This window comes from Crocodylus siamensis, chromosome 7, assembly GCF_052110815.1.
Source record: "Crocodylus siamensis isolate JL-2025a chromosome 7, ASM5211081v1, whole genome shotgun sequence".
Classification (NCBI taxonomy): domain Eukaryota; kingdom Metazoa; phylum Chordata; order Crocodylia; family Crocodylidae; genus Crocodylus; species Crocodylus siamensis.
In genome coordinates, this window is record NC_143401.1 from 33097466 (window position 1) to 33114584 (window position 17119).

The 17119-nt window shown below is 43.1% G+C and overlaps 1 protein-coding gene across 1 annotated transcript; it reads left to right on the forward strand.

Moving 5' to 3' along the window:
* The first annotated feature begins 1291 nt into the window (after positions 1-1291).
* Positions 1292-13165, forward strand: PPIF (peptidylprolyl isomerase F). Its single transcript, XM_090057864.1, has 6 exons — positions 1292-1779; positions 1965-1995; positions 2868-2956; positions 7159-7255; positions 9087-9162; positions 11096-13165. The coding sequence occupies exons 1-6, from the start codon at positions 1612-1614 to the stop codon at positions 11229-11231; spliced, it is 597 nt and encodes a 198-aa protein (XP_089913990.1). The 5' UTR covers positions 1292-1611; the 3' UTR covers positions 11232-13165.
* Positions 13166-17119: the final 3954 nt, after the last annotated feature.

The following is a 17119-nucleotide window of genomic DNA, read 5'->3' on the forward strand; positions in this document are numbered from 1 at the left end:
CAGAGTTGAGGCATTCGCAGAACATCTTAAATTTCCTCTTTAAAACTTAATAATGACTGCTACTAATTTTAATTGATAGAATTAATCTCCTTTTGTCCCCTCTAAAAGTTTCTGTACTGTCATTTGACATCTCCTGGGAATACTGTTATTGTGTATGGTGGGAAATTAAGCCTGTCACCACAGCAGATATGGACAAGATTTGAGATGCAGGAAAGAGTGTAAAACCCTAGACTGGATGATACTGCTTTAATCTGAAACATAACCTACTGTTAAATCTATTTTCAGTGCCTTAGTGCAGGTCCTCTGGACAGAACTGAATTTCACCTTGAACAGCTGCAATTAAGGAGGAACTTCTGAGTTCTTACCCCAGTTCTGACAGGGGGGACCTCACGTTTCTTATTCCAAAGCAGTCAGTCTCAGTCTGGGGTTCTCTCAACTTCTTACAGTGGGACCTGAATTTTAAAAGAGGCTCTCACAGGTACCTTCTGTACCATTCACAATGATCTAATTCCTGTATTAACTAGTAATAACTCACAATTGGTACTGAGTGGGTGCTTCTACACGAGACACTAGTGAGCAGCAACTTGTTACTACTGTACACTAGCATCTGAAAAAATGATGTGAGCAAAGTACTAAATGATTGCGTGGCAACAGCTGCTCATGCCACTGTTTTAACTATCCTGTGTAACAGCTAGAAACATAGTTAAGGATAGTGACCATGGGGTCTGGATCAGATGAGAAACTGAGATGCATGTCACTAATGGCATATCACCTACCTACTGATGTACCTCTCCTGCCAGAACATAGATTTCAGACATCAGGGCTGGAAGGGACCTCGGGAGATCATCGAGTCCAGCCCCCTGCCCAAAGGGCAGGAAGTCAGCTGGGGTCATAGGATCCCAGCAAGATAAGCATCCAATTTACTCTTGAAGGTGTTCAATGTAGGTGCTTGAGCCACCTCCTCTGGCAGACTGTTCCAGACCTCGGGGCTCGGACAGTAAAGAAATTCTTCCTTATGTCCAGCCTGAAGCGGTCTTGCAGGGGTTTGTGACCGTTCGACCTCGTCATACCTCGGGGCGCTCTGGTGAACAGACGTTCCCCCAGATCCTGGTGGTCACCCTGATAAACTTATAGGTGGCCATCAGATCAATGAGGTCAATGAGGGCACGGTTTATTTCTCTGCTCAGGGCAAGCTCGACCACAGCGCAGCACTTCGGCCCAGGAAGTAGTTTCAGCCCGGGGCCACGCTGCCGCACGCTGGGGTGGGTGTTGCTCTGGAGCGGGCAGGCCTCTGCCTGGGGTCTCCACTGCCAGCTGACACCGCGGCTGAGCAGCACGAGGCTACCGGTGCCCTGCGGGGGCGCGCTGGGGCCCGGCCAAGGCCCCCGGACAGGGGAAGTACCAGGCAGCCGCGCGGCCACGTCCTCCCCCGCGCTCCAAGGCCGCGCCCCGCCCCGCCCGCACCTGACGGCCGCTTGGGCCTGCCTCCGCCCTCCACAGCCAGGGGGCGCTGCGCGGCTCCCCCGGGAGCCCTTAAAGAACGGCTGCGCTGCGCTGCTGGTACCTCAGTTCTGCTTCGCGTCTCGCCTTGCTCTCCCGCCCGCTTGCAGGATGCTGGCGTTGGGTGCCTCCCGCCGCCTGCTCGCGCTGCGCCGGCCGGGCTCTGCCGCGGGCCGCCTGCTGCTGCTGGGCCGGGGCTGCAGCGCCCGCGCGCCCAACCCCGTCGTGTTCCTGGACGTGGAGGCGGACGCCAGCCCGCTGGGCCGCGTCGTGCTCGAGGTGACCTTGGCCCGCGCGCCACGCATTAGCTGCGGGGCGGGGGGGCTCCCTGCCGCGGCCTCCACGCCCGGGTAGTGCCGGCCCCTTCCTTGCTTTCCCTAGTTCAAAAGTTACAGGTGCCTTCAGCTTTTCCTGTATGTTGATATGTCCTATATCAAAGGTGACTTCTTGTTTTGTTTCAACAGCTGAAAGCTGATGTGGTTCCGAAGACGGCAGGTAAGAAAGCATCTTAGAAACTTTGTCTACTTTTGGCCTTTTAAGGTTTTGAATACAGCTAAGAGAAGTTCAGTTTCTCTTTTAGTTTTACTAAGAGAATTTTGCAGAAACTGGAAAAACCTGTTCCAAAGTTCTGTAAATATTTTCTACATTTTAAAACATGGAATTTGTCCCAAAAGCAGTTTGATGCCTTGCTTTTAATGCACAGGTAAGTGAGGGATGTGTGTGCATTGCCAAGGCTGGCCAAACAAGTTTAATAAAAAGTTTAAAAAACTTCCAGTGGTTATCATTTGAAACCCAAAGAAGAAGAATTGTGGAATTGAGATGATGCAGCTTGAGAGACTATTAATGAGACTGACTTTCTCTTCTATATATAGAGAGAGACAGACAGAAATAAGTTTGTGAAGGTGGTAAAGCAACCACGACAAAGAAACTGATCTTACTTCATGATCTCCATGCATTGGTTTTCTTATTCCAGTTACTCATAAACAGGTGACCACAAGAAAAATGCCACCATTACAGTTTTCAAAGAGAAAGGTTTAAGAGGCATGGAGGCCAAACTCTGATTCCTAAGGATGCTTCAAGCAGGAGTGAAGGCACATAAGTGAAAAACACATTCTTGCTCTGTACTGTGCCCTGTTCAGAGGGTAAATGGAACATCTCCAGGGCTGTAGCTTTGAAAAAGACACAATTCATTCATGCAAAGCAAACACTTAAGCTATTGATAATCTTTTTATTTGTATTAAACTGTTTTTAAGAATATTAACTTGGGACCTAAATTACTGATAATTCTTTTTTTTTTTTAACTGACTCAAAAATAAAGACATTAAGTTAATGTTACAGGGTAGTGATTTTAAGTTTTGTTTTGACAGAGAACTTTAGAGCTCTTTGTACTGGTGAAAAGGGTTTTGGCTATAAAGGATCCACCTTTCACAGAGTGATTCCTTCCTTCATGTGCCAGGTAACGTAACTTTTAATTATTTCTACTGAACTTTAATCATAATGTTTTCCCAAAAATTTCATATTAATTTGTGGTACCTTAGGAAGGATGCTTTTCTTGCGTATTAGAATACTACTATAGCAACAATACTTGTGTTGCTATGCTCTGTAACCTGTTAGCTGCAGAATAAAGTTAGGAGACTGCATGGCATTTCTGATCCTGTTGCTAGGACTCTTGCTTAGTATATGCATTGATACAAGTAAATGCAGGTCGCACACAGACTGCTTTGGAAGTCCAGGATCTCTCTTTTCATGTAGTGACATGTTTTAACAAGAAGTATGTTCAGTAAACTGGTTCTTGGTTAAGATTGTGTGCACAGCAGGTGAAGTAGGAAAACGGCATGCCCATTGTTTCTGGTCTCAGAGAAAATGTTTTCTAAATTTTTTAGCAGATATAGTAAAGTTTATTTCTAAAGTTGAAAGACAATACCATTTTAAACAGCTATGAATTTTAAGTTAAATTAATCTATTCTGTTAGTATATTCCAAAGCAAACTACTTAACAGTAGAGGTTGGTTCCATTGCATTAGGCTAAAATATCAGTGTAGTCCAGTGGTTGTCAGCTGGGGGTACATGTACACCTAGGGGTACTTTTAAAAAGGTTGGGGGGAGAGGTGCTCCTGCCACTGCATGCACCCCAGTGGAGGACCGGGGGGGGCACTCCCCCCCATCTTTGTGTAGGGCAGAGGCAGCTGTGCTTTGTGTGCAGCTGCCTGGGAGGTAGTGTGATGCCATGTGCCTGCTGCCACCAGGCTGTCACGCCCCCTGCCCACCCAGCGGTGGGATGCATGCACATCTCTGCTAGGACCCCCCAGTCTGGATCTGGCCAAGTGAGTTTGACACCCTGATGTAAATAATTCCTAATGGCTGATCTTGAAGATGCTGGTATGCTGACCAGGAATCTATATGCCAAGATTAAAAACAAGTTGCTGTTAAGGAATGCCTATTTTTAATAAGGATAAAGGACAAGTGTGCTGTAGTACAGAAGTGTAATTGCTGTTCTATGCCGTAAGGAACATAACTAATTCTGGGACACTTTTTTTTTTCCCCCCTCTTCTACATTCTAAAGCTGATGCAACCAGCAAAGCCTGTTTCATTTGTAGGAAGTTCAGTATTATTATGGTGTTGTCTGATTTGGTACACTTAATTAGAGGTTATCATGTGCCATACTTGGCAGTTCCAATGCCTTGATGACCAGGCATGTAAAGCGTGTCTCTGGAATTACAAAGGAGTCTCCAAAGTATTGCGTCAGGTATAATGTTGTGTTACCAGATTTGCCCGCTACTTTGGGGTGTGCTCATTTATTAGGGCTAGAGTCTTGGTAATTCTGTTAATGTGTTGCTTGTGTTACTTGTGTTTCTATACGGAGCTATAGCTCTCCCTTCTGCAAGCCCTCACCCCCAATGGAGCTATCTTGCAGAACTCAGTTCAGTGGGGCTGGGTTCCTCCAGTCCCCAAATCAGTCATACACACACAGATTATCGTGATGTGCCTGACCTGGTCAGGTTGATCAGCATGGACAGGCTGACACCCTCGTATGCCAAGAATCAGTTCATCAGAGCAACAATAACTGCAGTCAGACACAAGCACACAGTTAAACAGAATACCTCTGAATCCGGCTGGGTGTCCAGATGACACCCTCATGGGCCAGCATTCAGTACATTAGGGCACGTCTGAGCCAAACTGGGTCAATCAGCCTGTACAAGCTGATCCCCTTATGTGTTTCGAACTCAGCACGTCCCAGTCTTTTAGCCTCTTGATGAGCAGACCCCACAGTATTTTGGGGCTTCACAGGGATCTTTAGCTTAGGTAAAAGAAGTGTTGCTGCAGAGCAAGTGGGGAAGGAGAAGTAAAGAAGGAAAAATATACCCAGTTACCATCAGTTTGACTCTAAAAGTTATTTACTGCCAAGTATATGAAATATACAACAACACTAGCAGTAATAGATATGCAAAGGAAAGACCAACACAGACAATCACAGTATACCCTGGTTTCACTAAGTATTTGGGGAAACTTAGCTCAAGCTTAACTAATACAGTTCAAGTTCAGAAATCTATGCTTAGAGAAGAGAAAAGAGTCTCACCAGTCCAAGGCACTTGGGTTGCAAATCTGACAGATTAAAGTTCTCAGCGCAGTCCTTGAAGGAAGATGATCTGCCTCCTTCAGCCTTGCCAGAAGAAAGCAGGTGGTGTCAGCACACACACTGCTGCTTCTTTTTACAGATTTTTATACTCTCAGTTCAGCTTCTTTCAAGCATTCTCAATAGTGTAAATCAAATTGTCTTTTTCAATTGACAAGGGGTTATCTGGTTGGAACATCTCAAGAAACTGACTGATACTCAGGAAACACATACTTAGGAGCCAGCTTGACATTCCTATGAATAGCAGATATACTGATGGGATATCTCCTGGTGTCTTCAGAAACAAGAGATAGCTTGCAGCATCAGGGTTTTGGATTTTTACTTGCTGTGAACAAGCCTCAGCTTCGCATGATTTTTCCAAATCTTACTATAGTCTTTTAATAGACTTAAGGCAATTATTGGAGTGTTCGTAACCTTTCGTGGAGAGGACTTCCACCAGTCATCTTGGGGAAAAATATGACAGCACTTGTGGTCAGGGCTTCAACGGGCTGGACACTCTGATGAACCCTGTACTATTGTTCAAATGTTGCCCATGCCCCCTCTGACTCGGTCTATTGCCTCAGCATTCCCTAACCCGGCAACCGAGTTGTAGCCAATTAAGTTTACATAGGCCTCCCATAGTGGGACCAGGGAATGTACAGCCCAAGATACATATTAAACTTACTTCTGGTTAGGTGCGTGTGTTGCGGGGGGAGGAAAAGTCCTTTGTAAATCCAGATTAGAACTGGTTTGATAAATGCTGAGCTGGGTGTGTGGGTTGATTAGCATTTGGAGCACAGATTCTCCATCATGCAGTGCTCCCCTGCATCTATGATCCCAGAATTCACTGCGGTCTCTGCTTCAGGCTTTCTGTTCTCCATCTCTCATGTAAGTGAATGGTCATCTGGTCCCATCTCAGATGCAAATGAGACCTAGGGCAGTTGTTTCACTTTTGTCACCCTTATCTGGAGGGTTTTAGTTGTCTCTCACTGCATTTTAATCCGTTTCTGTTTAGGTGGGGGGGCGGGGATTCTTTGTGCGGCAGACAGTCTGTGTCCTGTGTCAGGGTTCCCTGAGAACATGGAGCTGAGAGGTAACAGTTGGCTATCCAAAGTAAAGTTTAAATACGTAAGTCTCTGCTGTGATTAGTACGGGTTAGTTTTTGTTCACCATAAAGATGGTACATATACTAGAAGCATCTATTCCAGCCTCTAGCAGCATATGGACTGAAGTAGTTCAAACACAGGGCTGATGCTGCTGGTTGTGTCAAACTGGTTGGGCGCTCCACTGACTTGTCAGGCACTGCTGGCTGCCTACCCAATTCCAAAATGAGGCCAGGCAGTTGTCTACAGCAAGATCAGACTCTTAGCTGCTGCTGGCTTAGTTGAACTGCTCAGACTGGATCTTGAGCTAGGTGGCCCCAGCCAACTCAGCTGCCACTGGCCACGTAGCTGATCTGTGAAACGGGGTTGGGCAGTTAAGCTCAGTTACCAGCATTGACTGAGGGCCTGCAGGATCCTGCTGGAGCTGAATTGCTGGGCCTTGCCTCTTGAGCTGAGTGGGATAACACATTCTGCAGCTAGAGCATTAACAGAGCAACCACAGATTTTTTTTTTTTTTTTCCCCTCTTCATTCTATCTTTTTTTTTTCCCCTCCTTCCCCCAAAGCTTTCTCTATGCTCTCTGCAAAAATACAGATATTGTCAAGGAAATATATACATTTTTTTCCCTTTGTTCTACCTTCCAAAGACAAGGTCTACTGTGGGGGGTGGGGGCAGTGTATGTGACTGAATACAGTAATAACTCAGTATTGGGGTGGATGCATAGTGTGTGTGATTAGAGTGTCGGTAGTTGAAATGCTCTAATTGTCTGCCTCTAACATCCCAAACTATAACCGCACTGACCGCTTGTATACAGTGTATGCCACCTTCCCCCACCACCTGCTCCTGCTGTTGTTGCCTTTCCCTTCTCTTTGGGTCATAGGGATCACTAGGCTCCTCCTCACTCTTTCCAGCTAACTGTTAAAGCCAAATTGTTTCCATTTCAGGCCGGTGACTTTACAAACCACAATGGCACAGGAGGAAAATCCATTTATGGCAGTCGATTTCCAGATGAAAATTTCATACTTAAGCATGTTGGACCTGGTAAATACACTTGTTTCTTCTCCCTTGAGACAACTAACCTTTATTGATTCAGGTAGAAGACAGGGCGTGGTAGTTCCATAAAGACCCATAGGTGCAGAGGGGGGGCTTTCTTGGGCAGTAGCGTGTTCTTGTCAAATTGCTAGGAATGGACTTCTGGAAACTGGGGTTCTCTAATGTACTGCCCTGCCCCTCCTGCTGCCAAATTCAAACCAACACACTGATCCCTGTCTGGGTTTAAATAAATAAATAAATAAATAAAACCACTGTAAGAAGCAAGTATTTGAGATGGGTAGAGTACTTCATAATTTTAAAAATACCTTTGCAGTGTTGTTGAGAAGCCCAGCCTATAACATGTGTTACTTAAGCCTATAACAGGTGATGGTATCAGAGCCACACTTTTTTTTCCATACATTAGTAATGATAAAATAGAGTAGAAATGTCCAACTAGTGGTTAACTCTTGGCTGTGGCCTTGTTCTGCCTTTACCACCTCAGCTCCTTGTTGCTTTACACTCTCTTTTTCCCTCACCATCACCTGCTCCTGCTGTCTCTGCCTACCCTTTGGGTCAAGAGGATCTCCAGGCTCCTTCTCTACTTCCAGCTTATACTTCCTGATGCTGCCCGGGGGTTGCATGGCCCATGGCCACTCATAAATTGGCCAGTCCTGAAAAAGAACACCGTCACTGTCTATCTAAAAGGCTTTCTCAAATGTACAACACTCTTTTTTTAGTTTCCTTTTTTTTATTATTATTTTGCAAGACCCTTGAGTTAAATTTTTACTTATTACTGGGATTAATATCTTTATTCTAAATGGAAATGAAGTGCTGTGTAACTTCTATCTAAATGGGATGGAAAGGACCATAAAAGTTCCCTTACAGGCAAAAGAATGCAAGTAACATGGGGCATGTCTACACGTGCCAATTTTTAAAGGCACATTAAGGGCACAGGTCTACAAGTTCACACCCTCAACGCACCTTAAAAATGGCTATTTTAAAATAGCCTAAAATTTGATACCTGAAAAAGTAGCTATTTCCACCTAAATTTAATACCTAAAGTGCCTTAATGCATGTCTGGACATGCTAAGACGCATTAATGCTGTGTATGTTGACTGACTTGGGACTAACTATAGTCCCAAGTCAATTGACATATACAGCGTTAGTGCACCTTAGCGCATCGAGACTAACTTCACTCCCAAGTCAGTCCACGCTGTTAATGCACTTTAGCATATACACATGTAGACACATGCCTCAATCGCTTTAATTGTGTTAGGCAAACGCACATTAAGTTTAGGTGCACAAAAACATGTGTAGACAAACCTGTGAAGGAGAAAATCCAGTGATGTGGACATACAAGCCTATCACATATCTATACATTATCTGACACTGTGCTTCAAGAAAGGTATACACAAAAGTGGCTATAATACTTCTGGTTTGGAAGGATGTGCACCAAGTGGCTGCTTGCACATCTCAGTATGGTAGTAATTTGAATGATGCAGACATCCTTCATAGCTGTAGGAGAGTTTCACTTCTAAAATGATGGTGTCGATGGAGATTGTCAGTATTGGCTCTTTCTGTTTTCTGTAGAAAACATAATAAGTTTTACATGACTTTGACAACCTTGACATAAAAATGGTATTTCAACTAGCTATATCATCTCTCCTAGTGAAAGGGCAAAGGCATATTAGAGGTCAAGTAGAAACAGCATTTGTTATTGCATCTCCTGTTTGTTCTATTTTAGTACTTCTCTTGCTCATGCAGAGTAAAAAAAACAGCTTTTCAACTGTGTGCTTTCTTATTGTTTAATCTCCAGTCCATGATTTTGTTGCTGTTATAGGTGTTCTTTCAATGGCCAATGCAGGCCCCAATACAAACGGATCTCAGTTCTTCATTTGCACTACCAAAACTGACTGGTAAGTGTTCCATTGGCTGCACGTGGTAATGTTTAACGCTTGGGGTTTTTTCTTCTTAATGTATGGTAATTGCTCTATCAGTATCTGTTTTTAATGTTTGGTAGGAGGTTTAAAAACAAGGAAGTGTAAGGGAGATACCACTTCTAGAAACAGTGGATGTTACTCTGTGCAGCTGCACAGGTTATTATAAAATGAAAGCCCTATCTTTGTTCTCACATTCCTTCAATTTTGTGGCAGTGTTCTTCTGCCATTTTCTGGTCTCCCTGTCTTATTTTGAGATCCTTCACTGTTGGACTTTGCTTGCTTTGAGTCCAAAATAAATTCCCAATGAAGCTGATGAGCTTTTAGGCTAAAGCAAATATTTACTTGTCTGTGACATTTTTGCCACTTTTTGCTAGCAAATATTCTTTTGACCCAGAATCAAAGGATATGCCTATGAACATGGCTGCCTGTTTTTTCAGAACTGGGGACTGATCCCAATTCTGCCATTATTTTAAAAGAAACCTTTCACTTCAAATGCAATGTTCCCTTTAAAACCCAAACCCAGCCTTGTTCTGCAGTCCCTCCATGACTGCAGTAATGTAGCTATACAACCAGCAATACCTCAGATAGCCTGAGGGTTGTGCACATGGCATTGTACTAGACAACAAGTAACTAATGAGGTGGATCTGGTGGAGATTTGCTCTCCACTGGATATCATAGTTGCATGTACAGGTTAAGTGCAACTCTGGGAGCATGCATCTCAGGACTCTGGAGTCGCTTCAGTAGCTATGTGTTTTACACAACCTAGCTGAAGGTATTTTTATATGTGCCAATGCACAATTACTGCACAGTTTTGAGAGAAATCTTACAAAAGTGTAGAACGTCAATGAATACAATCTACAGCTTTATAACCCATTCCATTCCATGCTAATTTACCTTGAACAAATTCACTTACGTAGTACAAGTAAATATTTTATTCAAAAAGAGAAAAACCCAGAGAGGCTATGATCAAGTCAGGACTTTCTTCCTTGCAGACCTGTATTTTTTTTTTTTCTTTTCCAACTAGATGCCATGCTCCCTTAATCCATCCAATCCAAATGTCATGTACTCACAAGGGAGTTTTAACTTTTTTTTCCTGGGGTCAGACTCTCCAGCCCTAGCTTTTCCCCCTCTCACTTCACCATCTTGTTGTTGGTATAATGCTTCTGCTATTTGGAATACATTTTGCATAGGTGTTGCCTCAATTATATCAACACCTTTTTTTGTATTTTGTTTGTTTTGAGGGTTTTTTTGGCCATATTTAAAACAAAAAAAACAATACTTCTTGTCTGTATTCCACTTAATTTCTGTTACCTTTTACCTCTTATTTTGTAGCATCCAGTTTTGCATGTTCCAGATTAAGGTCATAATAAGGTCATTATCATGCCACCTTTGTTCATCAGACAAGGGAATTTTAAGATCCAGGTCTAATGCTTTATTGCATGGGTGTCAAATTAATTTGGCCACATGAGTGGTGCAGAACTAGTCCACAGACTGGCCCCACATTCCAGCATGTCATGAAGCACCCAGAGTGGGTGCTGCCTGCAGCCCAGTCCTGCTCTTAGCTGTTGTCAGGGCTGTGTTGAATGGCTCTGGAGCTTCATGCAGCCAGTCCAGGATGTGACCTGAAACAGATACTGTGTGGGGCACGCAGGGCCATCTGCTTCTCGCATGGTGCCTGTGGTTTGCTCTGAGACCCTCAAGTAGCATTGGGGGGGGCCAGATGATGGGGTTCCCTGGGGCAGCAGGTCATTTTTGACATCCCTGCTTTATTGTATTGCCTTTTTTTCAGTAAACTGTTGCTGAGAAGTTTGAGCAACCCATTTAAAGGTGTGATAATCCCTGCTTTACTTCAGGGTGGATTTAGTTTTTCATATAGATTTTTATTACATATGCATTTTTTCTGTTACAGGCTAGATGGAAAACACGTTGTTTTTGGCTATGTAAAGGAAGGAATGGAAGTTGTAAAGAAAATTGAGGGTTTTGGCACCAAGAGTGGAAAGACCAACAAAAAAATTGTAATTGCAGACTGCGGCCAGTTGTCATAAACTGTTTCATGTAGCTCAGGAGAACTTGGATGCTGTGAAGAAAAATGATGAAGAAAGTATTTCTGATCTCACTTGGGGTCATTTAATTGCTGATGTGAAACATTCTTCCCATTGTTCAGTATGATTGAATATACCCTGATAAAAGTAGAAATTTCAGACATTCTAACAAAGATCTCTGTACCTTATTATAAAACAGAGCTAGAGGATTCATATTTTTTTTTTATTTTAAAATGGGTACAAGTTAATATTTATAGATTATTTACAAATGAACAAGAGATCTTAAATTATTAACTTTTTAAAATGATCTGGTATCATAGCAGTTATCAGGTCAAGCTTTACAGTGTGCTGAACTTCAATTATCCAGTACTGTACATGACAGCAATATGAACACCAATTTTGCCATAACTCAAGAACTGTAAGAAGTCTGTCACAATTATCTTGTGGTTGACCTAACTACTAGCACAACGAGTGCTTGTACCCTTCTCTGTTTCAAATAAATGTGAATTTAGCATTCTGTTGATATAGCCAGGTGCTGTGAAAAAAAATTAACTTTTTCAGGCATTCAGATCAGTAATATAGTAAAGTATAGTGGCATTATTTTCTCTTTAGTGAGGATCAAATATTATCAAATTCTCCACTAATTTGAATTAAAGATTGCCATGTTTCACTGGTATTTCAGTTCTGCCTGGATGCAAGCTCAGTCATGTTGAATGTGCATACACAGGTTAACATACTAAAGGCTGTCTCTATAATAGCAATGGCTAGAATGTCCTTTCTGAAGAAGAGAGCCAAACTTGCAGTGCAGCTTAAATCTGTGGAATTGATGGCGGGTTGTTTTTTTTATTCCTTCTGTTAAGATATTGTCTCAAAATTAATTGATTTAAATTGACTTCTAAACTTACTAAATGAGTTTGGGTTGTAAGAACATCATCACTCCTCTAGTTTTTTTTTTGTTTGTTTGTTTTTTTGTTTTTTTGAAACCACAAATTAACCAAAACTGATCAATGGACACTTCCATAGAGCAACTGTGAACTAACTTGAAATCCAATTCTGTTCTGAAACCACAATATGTCATGACCTTCCTCAGGACATACATTTCTTTGTGTATTCAGGAGTGTACCTACTCACTCAAATGGCAAATGCGCTTTGCTGATTTGTTAGTTTGTTTTGTTTTGTTTTTGATCTGTTGACCCTGCAGAGCCAGCTGAGTTTGGGACATTAGGTGGATTCTGTCTTCCAGTGCATCATCATTAGAAGTAAAAATCAGTCACTCAAGGGTCATATGGGGACCTAATCGGATCCATGCTCATTATTGCTGGGGCTGATGCTTCAAAAGGAAAAATCCGTCTGGATTGATAAGGGTAGCAAGGGTTTGTAAGGTTGGCTGAAAGCAATTGCAGCTGTTTTACTTCACCGGAACATCTGGTATGGACTCATTGAGCTATAATGAACAACAAACCTTGCAATGCTGTCTTTAAGAATCTCTTTAGCTGCTAAATACAAAACTATTGGGAAATTACATTGGTACTTGGTATGGTAATTTTTTATTAATTAGGAACACCAAAAAATGTGAAGGCTTTTTATTTATGTATTCTTTTGGTTTTTTTTTTCTCCCAAATGTGAATTTACTACCAGGATATCACAGCTAAACTGGGTTTAAAAATAATGCATCTTGCACTAGACCTCATTGTGTGTGTGTGTGTATATTTTTTTTTAATTCACTGAAGGTCACCTGACATTTGCATGCAATGGTATTTCTGGTTATAATATTACATAAAATGGAACTGAGCAGCTTTTATTATTCTTCCCCTCTGCAGTTTTTTAACGTTTAATTTTAGCTATTTTGACATGTTCAGTATTGATACAAAAATGAGATTTGTCTTCCCTCAATTTTGTATGTGAAAAATCATTAAATATCACTTCATAAAAATTGACTGCCAGTTTCTTTCACAAGTGCAATTTCAACTATTGATTGAAAATAGGCATATGAAGAAGTGAAATCTCAGTAGCATTGACTACATTTATGGCTATCGGAAGTTGTATTGCTCTCTAATTCTCTTTCACAAGGAGCTCTAAACTGTTGGTAGGTGGAGCTGCTACTTTCATTCCTTAAACACCTAGAGCCACAAAACAAATGTAACAATGATGTGACTTGGTAATACACTTTAAAATTTACTTGGGGTTGCTGATAGTTGGCTGACTTTTGAGATTCTGTTCTCTTGATACTTGTCTCTGTTCAGTATATTAACTGCTGACTTATAAAGAGGAAAGGCATGACAGTTAAAGGGATATTGTCTTTCTTCTCCAGTTCCTCTAGCAAAGATAGGCAGTATTGTATGTCTTGACTTAATAATGGGGAGAGGTGATATTGTGGGTTTTTGCTGGTGTGTAAGTGGAAGAAGATGCCAGGTTCACATTACCTTTACTTCACTAGAATACTACCCTAGTTATATAGGGGCTGTCTTATGACATGTTTTGCCATAAAGCACTTACTTGTGCAACACTAAGGCCTGCATACTGAGCCTGGAACTAACAGATGTCTTTTTGTGCTTGGTGTATAAGTAACAGTGGTTTGCAGCCACTTTGCAGGCGATGTCAACTTTCATCTCTGATATCAAAACTAAAATTACCTTCCAAAAAGGCATCCCTCCTCTGGAAGACACAGCTGGAGAATTTAGCAATTCTTTTGGAGGTCTTTTCTAATAGCTCATTGTCCTTGCTTCTACAAGGTGATGCCTGATCTTTCTGTTTTGAATGTATCTTGCCTCTCTCCTAGTCATTCCTGTTCTGGCTTTCTCAATGAAAAGCCCTTCTGTACCCATGAGTGTTTTCCTCCCACTGAGAGAACTAATTATTACTCTAGCCTATCAAACAGATTGAGTGTTTTGTCACTGTGTAAGTGTTTCTTCCAATGTGGGAAGCATACTGTAAACACTGGACTATAAGCAGTTGCAGTAACTGCTTTGCCAAATGCCCTGGGCAGAGGTGAAAGCACTTGCCTGCTCCACACTTTCCTGTTTTATAGAACCGAGGCTTACGTTAGCCTTTTCTGGCCACAACATCATACTGGGGAGGAATGGTAACTTTGTCTGCTATATTTGCTTTAGACTTGCTTCCCGGGGTGCAACTCTCCACTCTTTGGTCTGTATTCTTGTTCTTACGTTGTATAAATATTTGCTTGAATAGGCCTCACTTGTTAAGTAGGATGAAGTGCCTTTATATCATTGTTTCCCAGCAAGTGTACTGTGGAATTTTGCCATGACAATGAGCTACAATAGGTATGAGGGTGGGGAATGCCTTAACAGGTGTGTCATGGAAAAATTTTATTAATGTAAGTCTGCCTGGGGTTGGAAAAAGTTGGGAAACACTGCCTTATGACTGCCCTGAAAATTTATCAGGCCAGTTTGTCATCTACAAGTTTTACTAGAAATCATGATTTTTCTAGAACTTTTATTTATTTATTTATTTTCTTTTTACACTTTCAAATCAGTACTACTTCAACAGATAAGGATGCACCAACAAGCTTTGAAGCAGGAGCTTTACTTACTTGCTTAAAATGTAAGTTTCTAAAGTTTAGGCAGTAGTTTTGGACCAGTGTTGGAGCCTATTGTTTTAAGGACTAAGTGCCTGCCTGGTCTCAAGGAGGTGCTCACATGCTACCTTGGCACCTGTGCTGGGTGCTGGTCCCTGCACAAGTTTCAGCAGCCTCAGAAATGACCCATGATCTCAAGGGAAGCCCAAAGACTCACCTACCATGACTTCAATTTTTCTTTCAGTGGTGGGCTCCCTTCTCGTGGACTCTCAGATCAGTTGCACCTCTTGGGTATCCATGGGGCTCCACGTGCCAGCTTCCAGGATGGCCACCCGGTGTTGGTGTGGCTTGCCCTCTGGTATTGTCTCTCCCTGCTCTCTTCATCGGCTGGGCTACAGTTGACTCTTCCCAGTTGCCATCTCTTCGGGACATTGTAAGCTGTCCCTGCTCTTCTGCCATTCCTCTGGTTATGACCCAATTGCCTGCCGTGGTCCTAGCAGTTCCCCCGGCATCATCCTGGCTCCCTTCCTTGGTTGCAGATCTCTCTGGTGGGACTGACATAAAGTCCCTTGGCATCTACCGCAACTCATGCCCAGCGTGGGAAGCGCCTTTGCTTTTGGCTCCCTATGGTGCTTTCTCCATGGTATCCCTGGTGCCAGCTTTTATACCAGCTGGGCTGTGTTTGGGAATGACGTTACCTGCCCATGCCGGCATCAACAGACGCAGCTCATGAATTGCATGAGCACTTAGTGCCAGCATGGCTCATCCATCTCTCCCCAGCCCCTTCAGGACTTTTCTCACAGGGACAGGCTGCCCCTGTCCTGGATCCTGCCGCGGGAGGGGTTTCTTGTCCCCTGGCAACTGTCCCCCTGGGACAGACAGCAATGAGAAGTCAAGTCTCAAGCATGCATACAAGTGCTTTCTGACGGACATTCTTAATTCAGCCCTAGATCCCTAAAAAAGCTTGGATCCTATAAGCACATGTGTTTGCAGTTTGGTTGGTTTTTCTTTTCTTTTGGGAAGGGAGGGGAGGGGAAGGCCAGGGTTTTCTGTTTAAAAATAAAAGCAAATAGGAATAGTTCTGTAGTTGTTAAGCCTACTTGCAATGAACTCATTCATAACTTCTTTCAAGGACAACTTCATTATATTCAGGGTTCTCTAGAACTAGAAAAGAATCAAAAGCAATACCTTGTCTTGTACTTTAGGCATAGGAGCCTCCCCCTATTATTGTAGCATAGTAATAACAAATAGCTTTACAAACATAATAGGAAAGGAATTTCTTTGGGTATATGGTGTGGTAGGCCAGTAGGGGGTAATCCTGCATTGAGCCCCCCACCTCACTGCACCCGACCACCTTCCAGACTCTGAGTGCCTCTGTGGGGGTACTTCATGTCTGGCTGCCCCCCCCGCCCTCCTTCCTCGAGCACACTTTTAAACCTGGGGGTAATATTGGCACCCCTAGGTTCTGGATTGATTTTTGGCCCTGTACCCCCTGGGAAACACAGGCCTAGTAGTCCTTGAGGGGTACTTGACCCAGTGCAAGAACTTGGGGTGCTTCCCACAGTCTCAAGCGCCAATAGTGGTCTCCCTTAGTCAGCTGAACCAAGGGCACCCCAAGGCATAATCTAGACCCTCTCCCAATAAGTCTCCCATGCTAGGTACAGAGGAGAACTTTATTGGTTACAAGGAGTAGATTTGGAATAGGGTACAGGAATATCAGAGAAATACCTTGGAGCAAACAGTGGCATGGTAGCCTTTGATCATGCACATGAGTTATTGCAAGCTATATATCTAGTTAGATTTCAAGTAGCTTACTCACAAGTATCATCCAGAGGCAGGTGGAGATTCCCCCTGGAGGCAAGCAGTTAACAACATGAGTTCCAAGAGAGAGCAAGTTTCAGGTGGTCCAGCTTCTCTGAGAGTTCTCCTCATGGCTGCTGCCCCATCTCCTGGGCAGTCCCTAAGTTGTATACACCTTATGACCTCACTTACCTGATCCAATGAAGGCCAGCAGCTGTTGGCTGCCAGCCAACCAATTTGAAATGCATCACTGGTTGCTGGGTAGACTGGCAGGGCCTCTAGCCTCCTCCCAGTCATGAAGAAATTGCGTAGAACAATAGGAAGTTTAATCTCCCACCCAGGTGTGTGAGGTCAGTCACATAGGCAGGGGGAGCAGGTTTCCCCCTCAGGAATGTATCCAGGTCTGTTTATAATTCAGGGTTAGCTGAAGCCAAGGGGGCCAGTGGCGTCTGCGCTCTGCAGTGACCATAGTAACCAAATTGTCAGATTGGTCACCTGCCTGATAGCAGAGTTTGGGGAGAAACAGAGATGGTGTTCTGCCACAAATGGTTTGAGT

Bases quoted from the DNA above. Each gene is read 5' to 3' on its own strand.
- PPIF (XM_090057864.1), top strand. From the start codon at position 1,612: ATGCTGGCGTTGGGTGCCTCCCGCCGCCTGCTCGCGCTGCGCCGGCCG. The intron at 1,780-1,964 runs GTGACCTTGGCC...TTGTTTCAACAG, and splicing joins TGGGCCGCGTCGTGCTCGAG to CTGAAAGCTGATGTGGTTCC. The intron at 1,996-2,867 runs GTAAGAAAGCAT...TTGTTTTGACAG, and splicing joins TGTGGTTCCGAAGACGGCAG to AGAACTTTAGAGCTCTTTGT.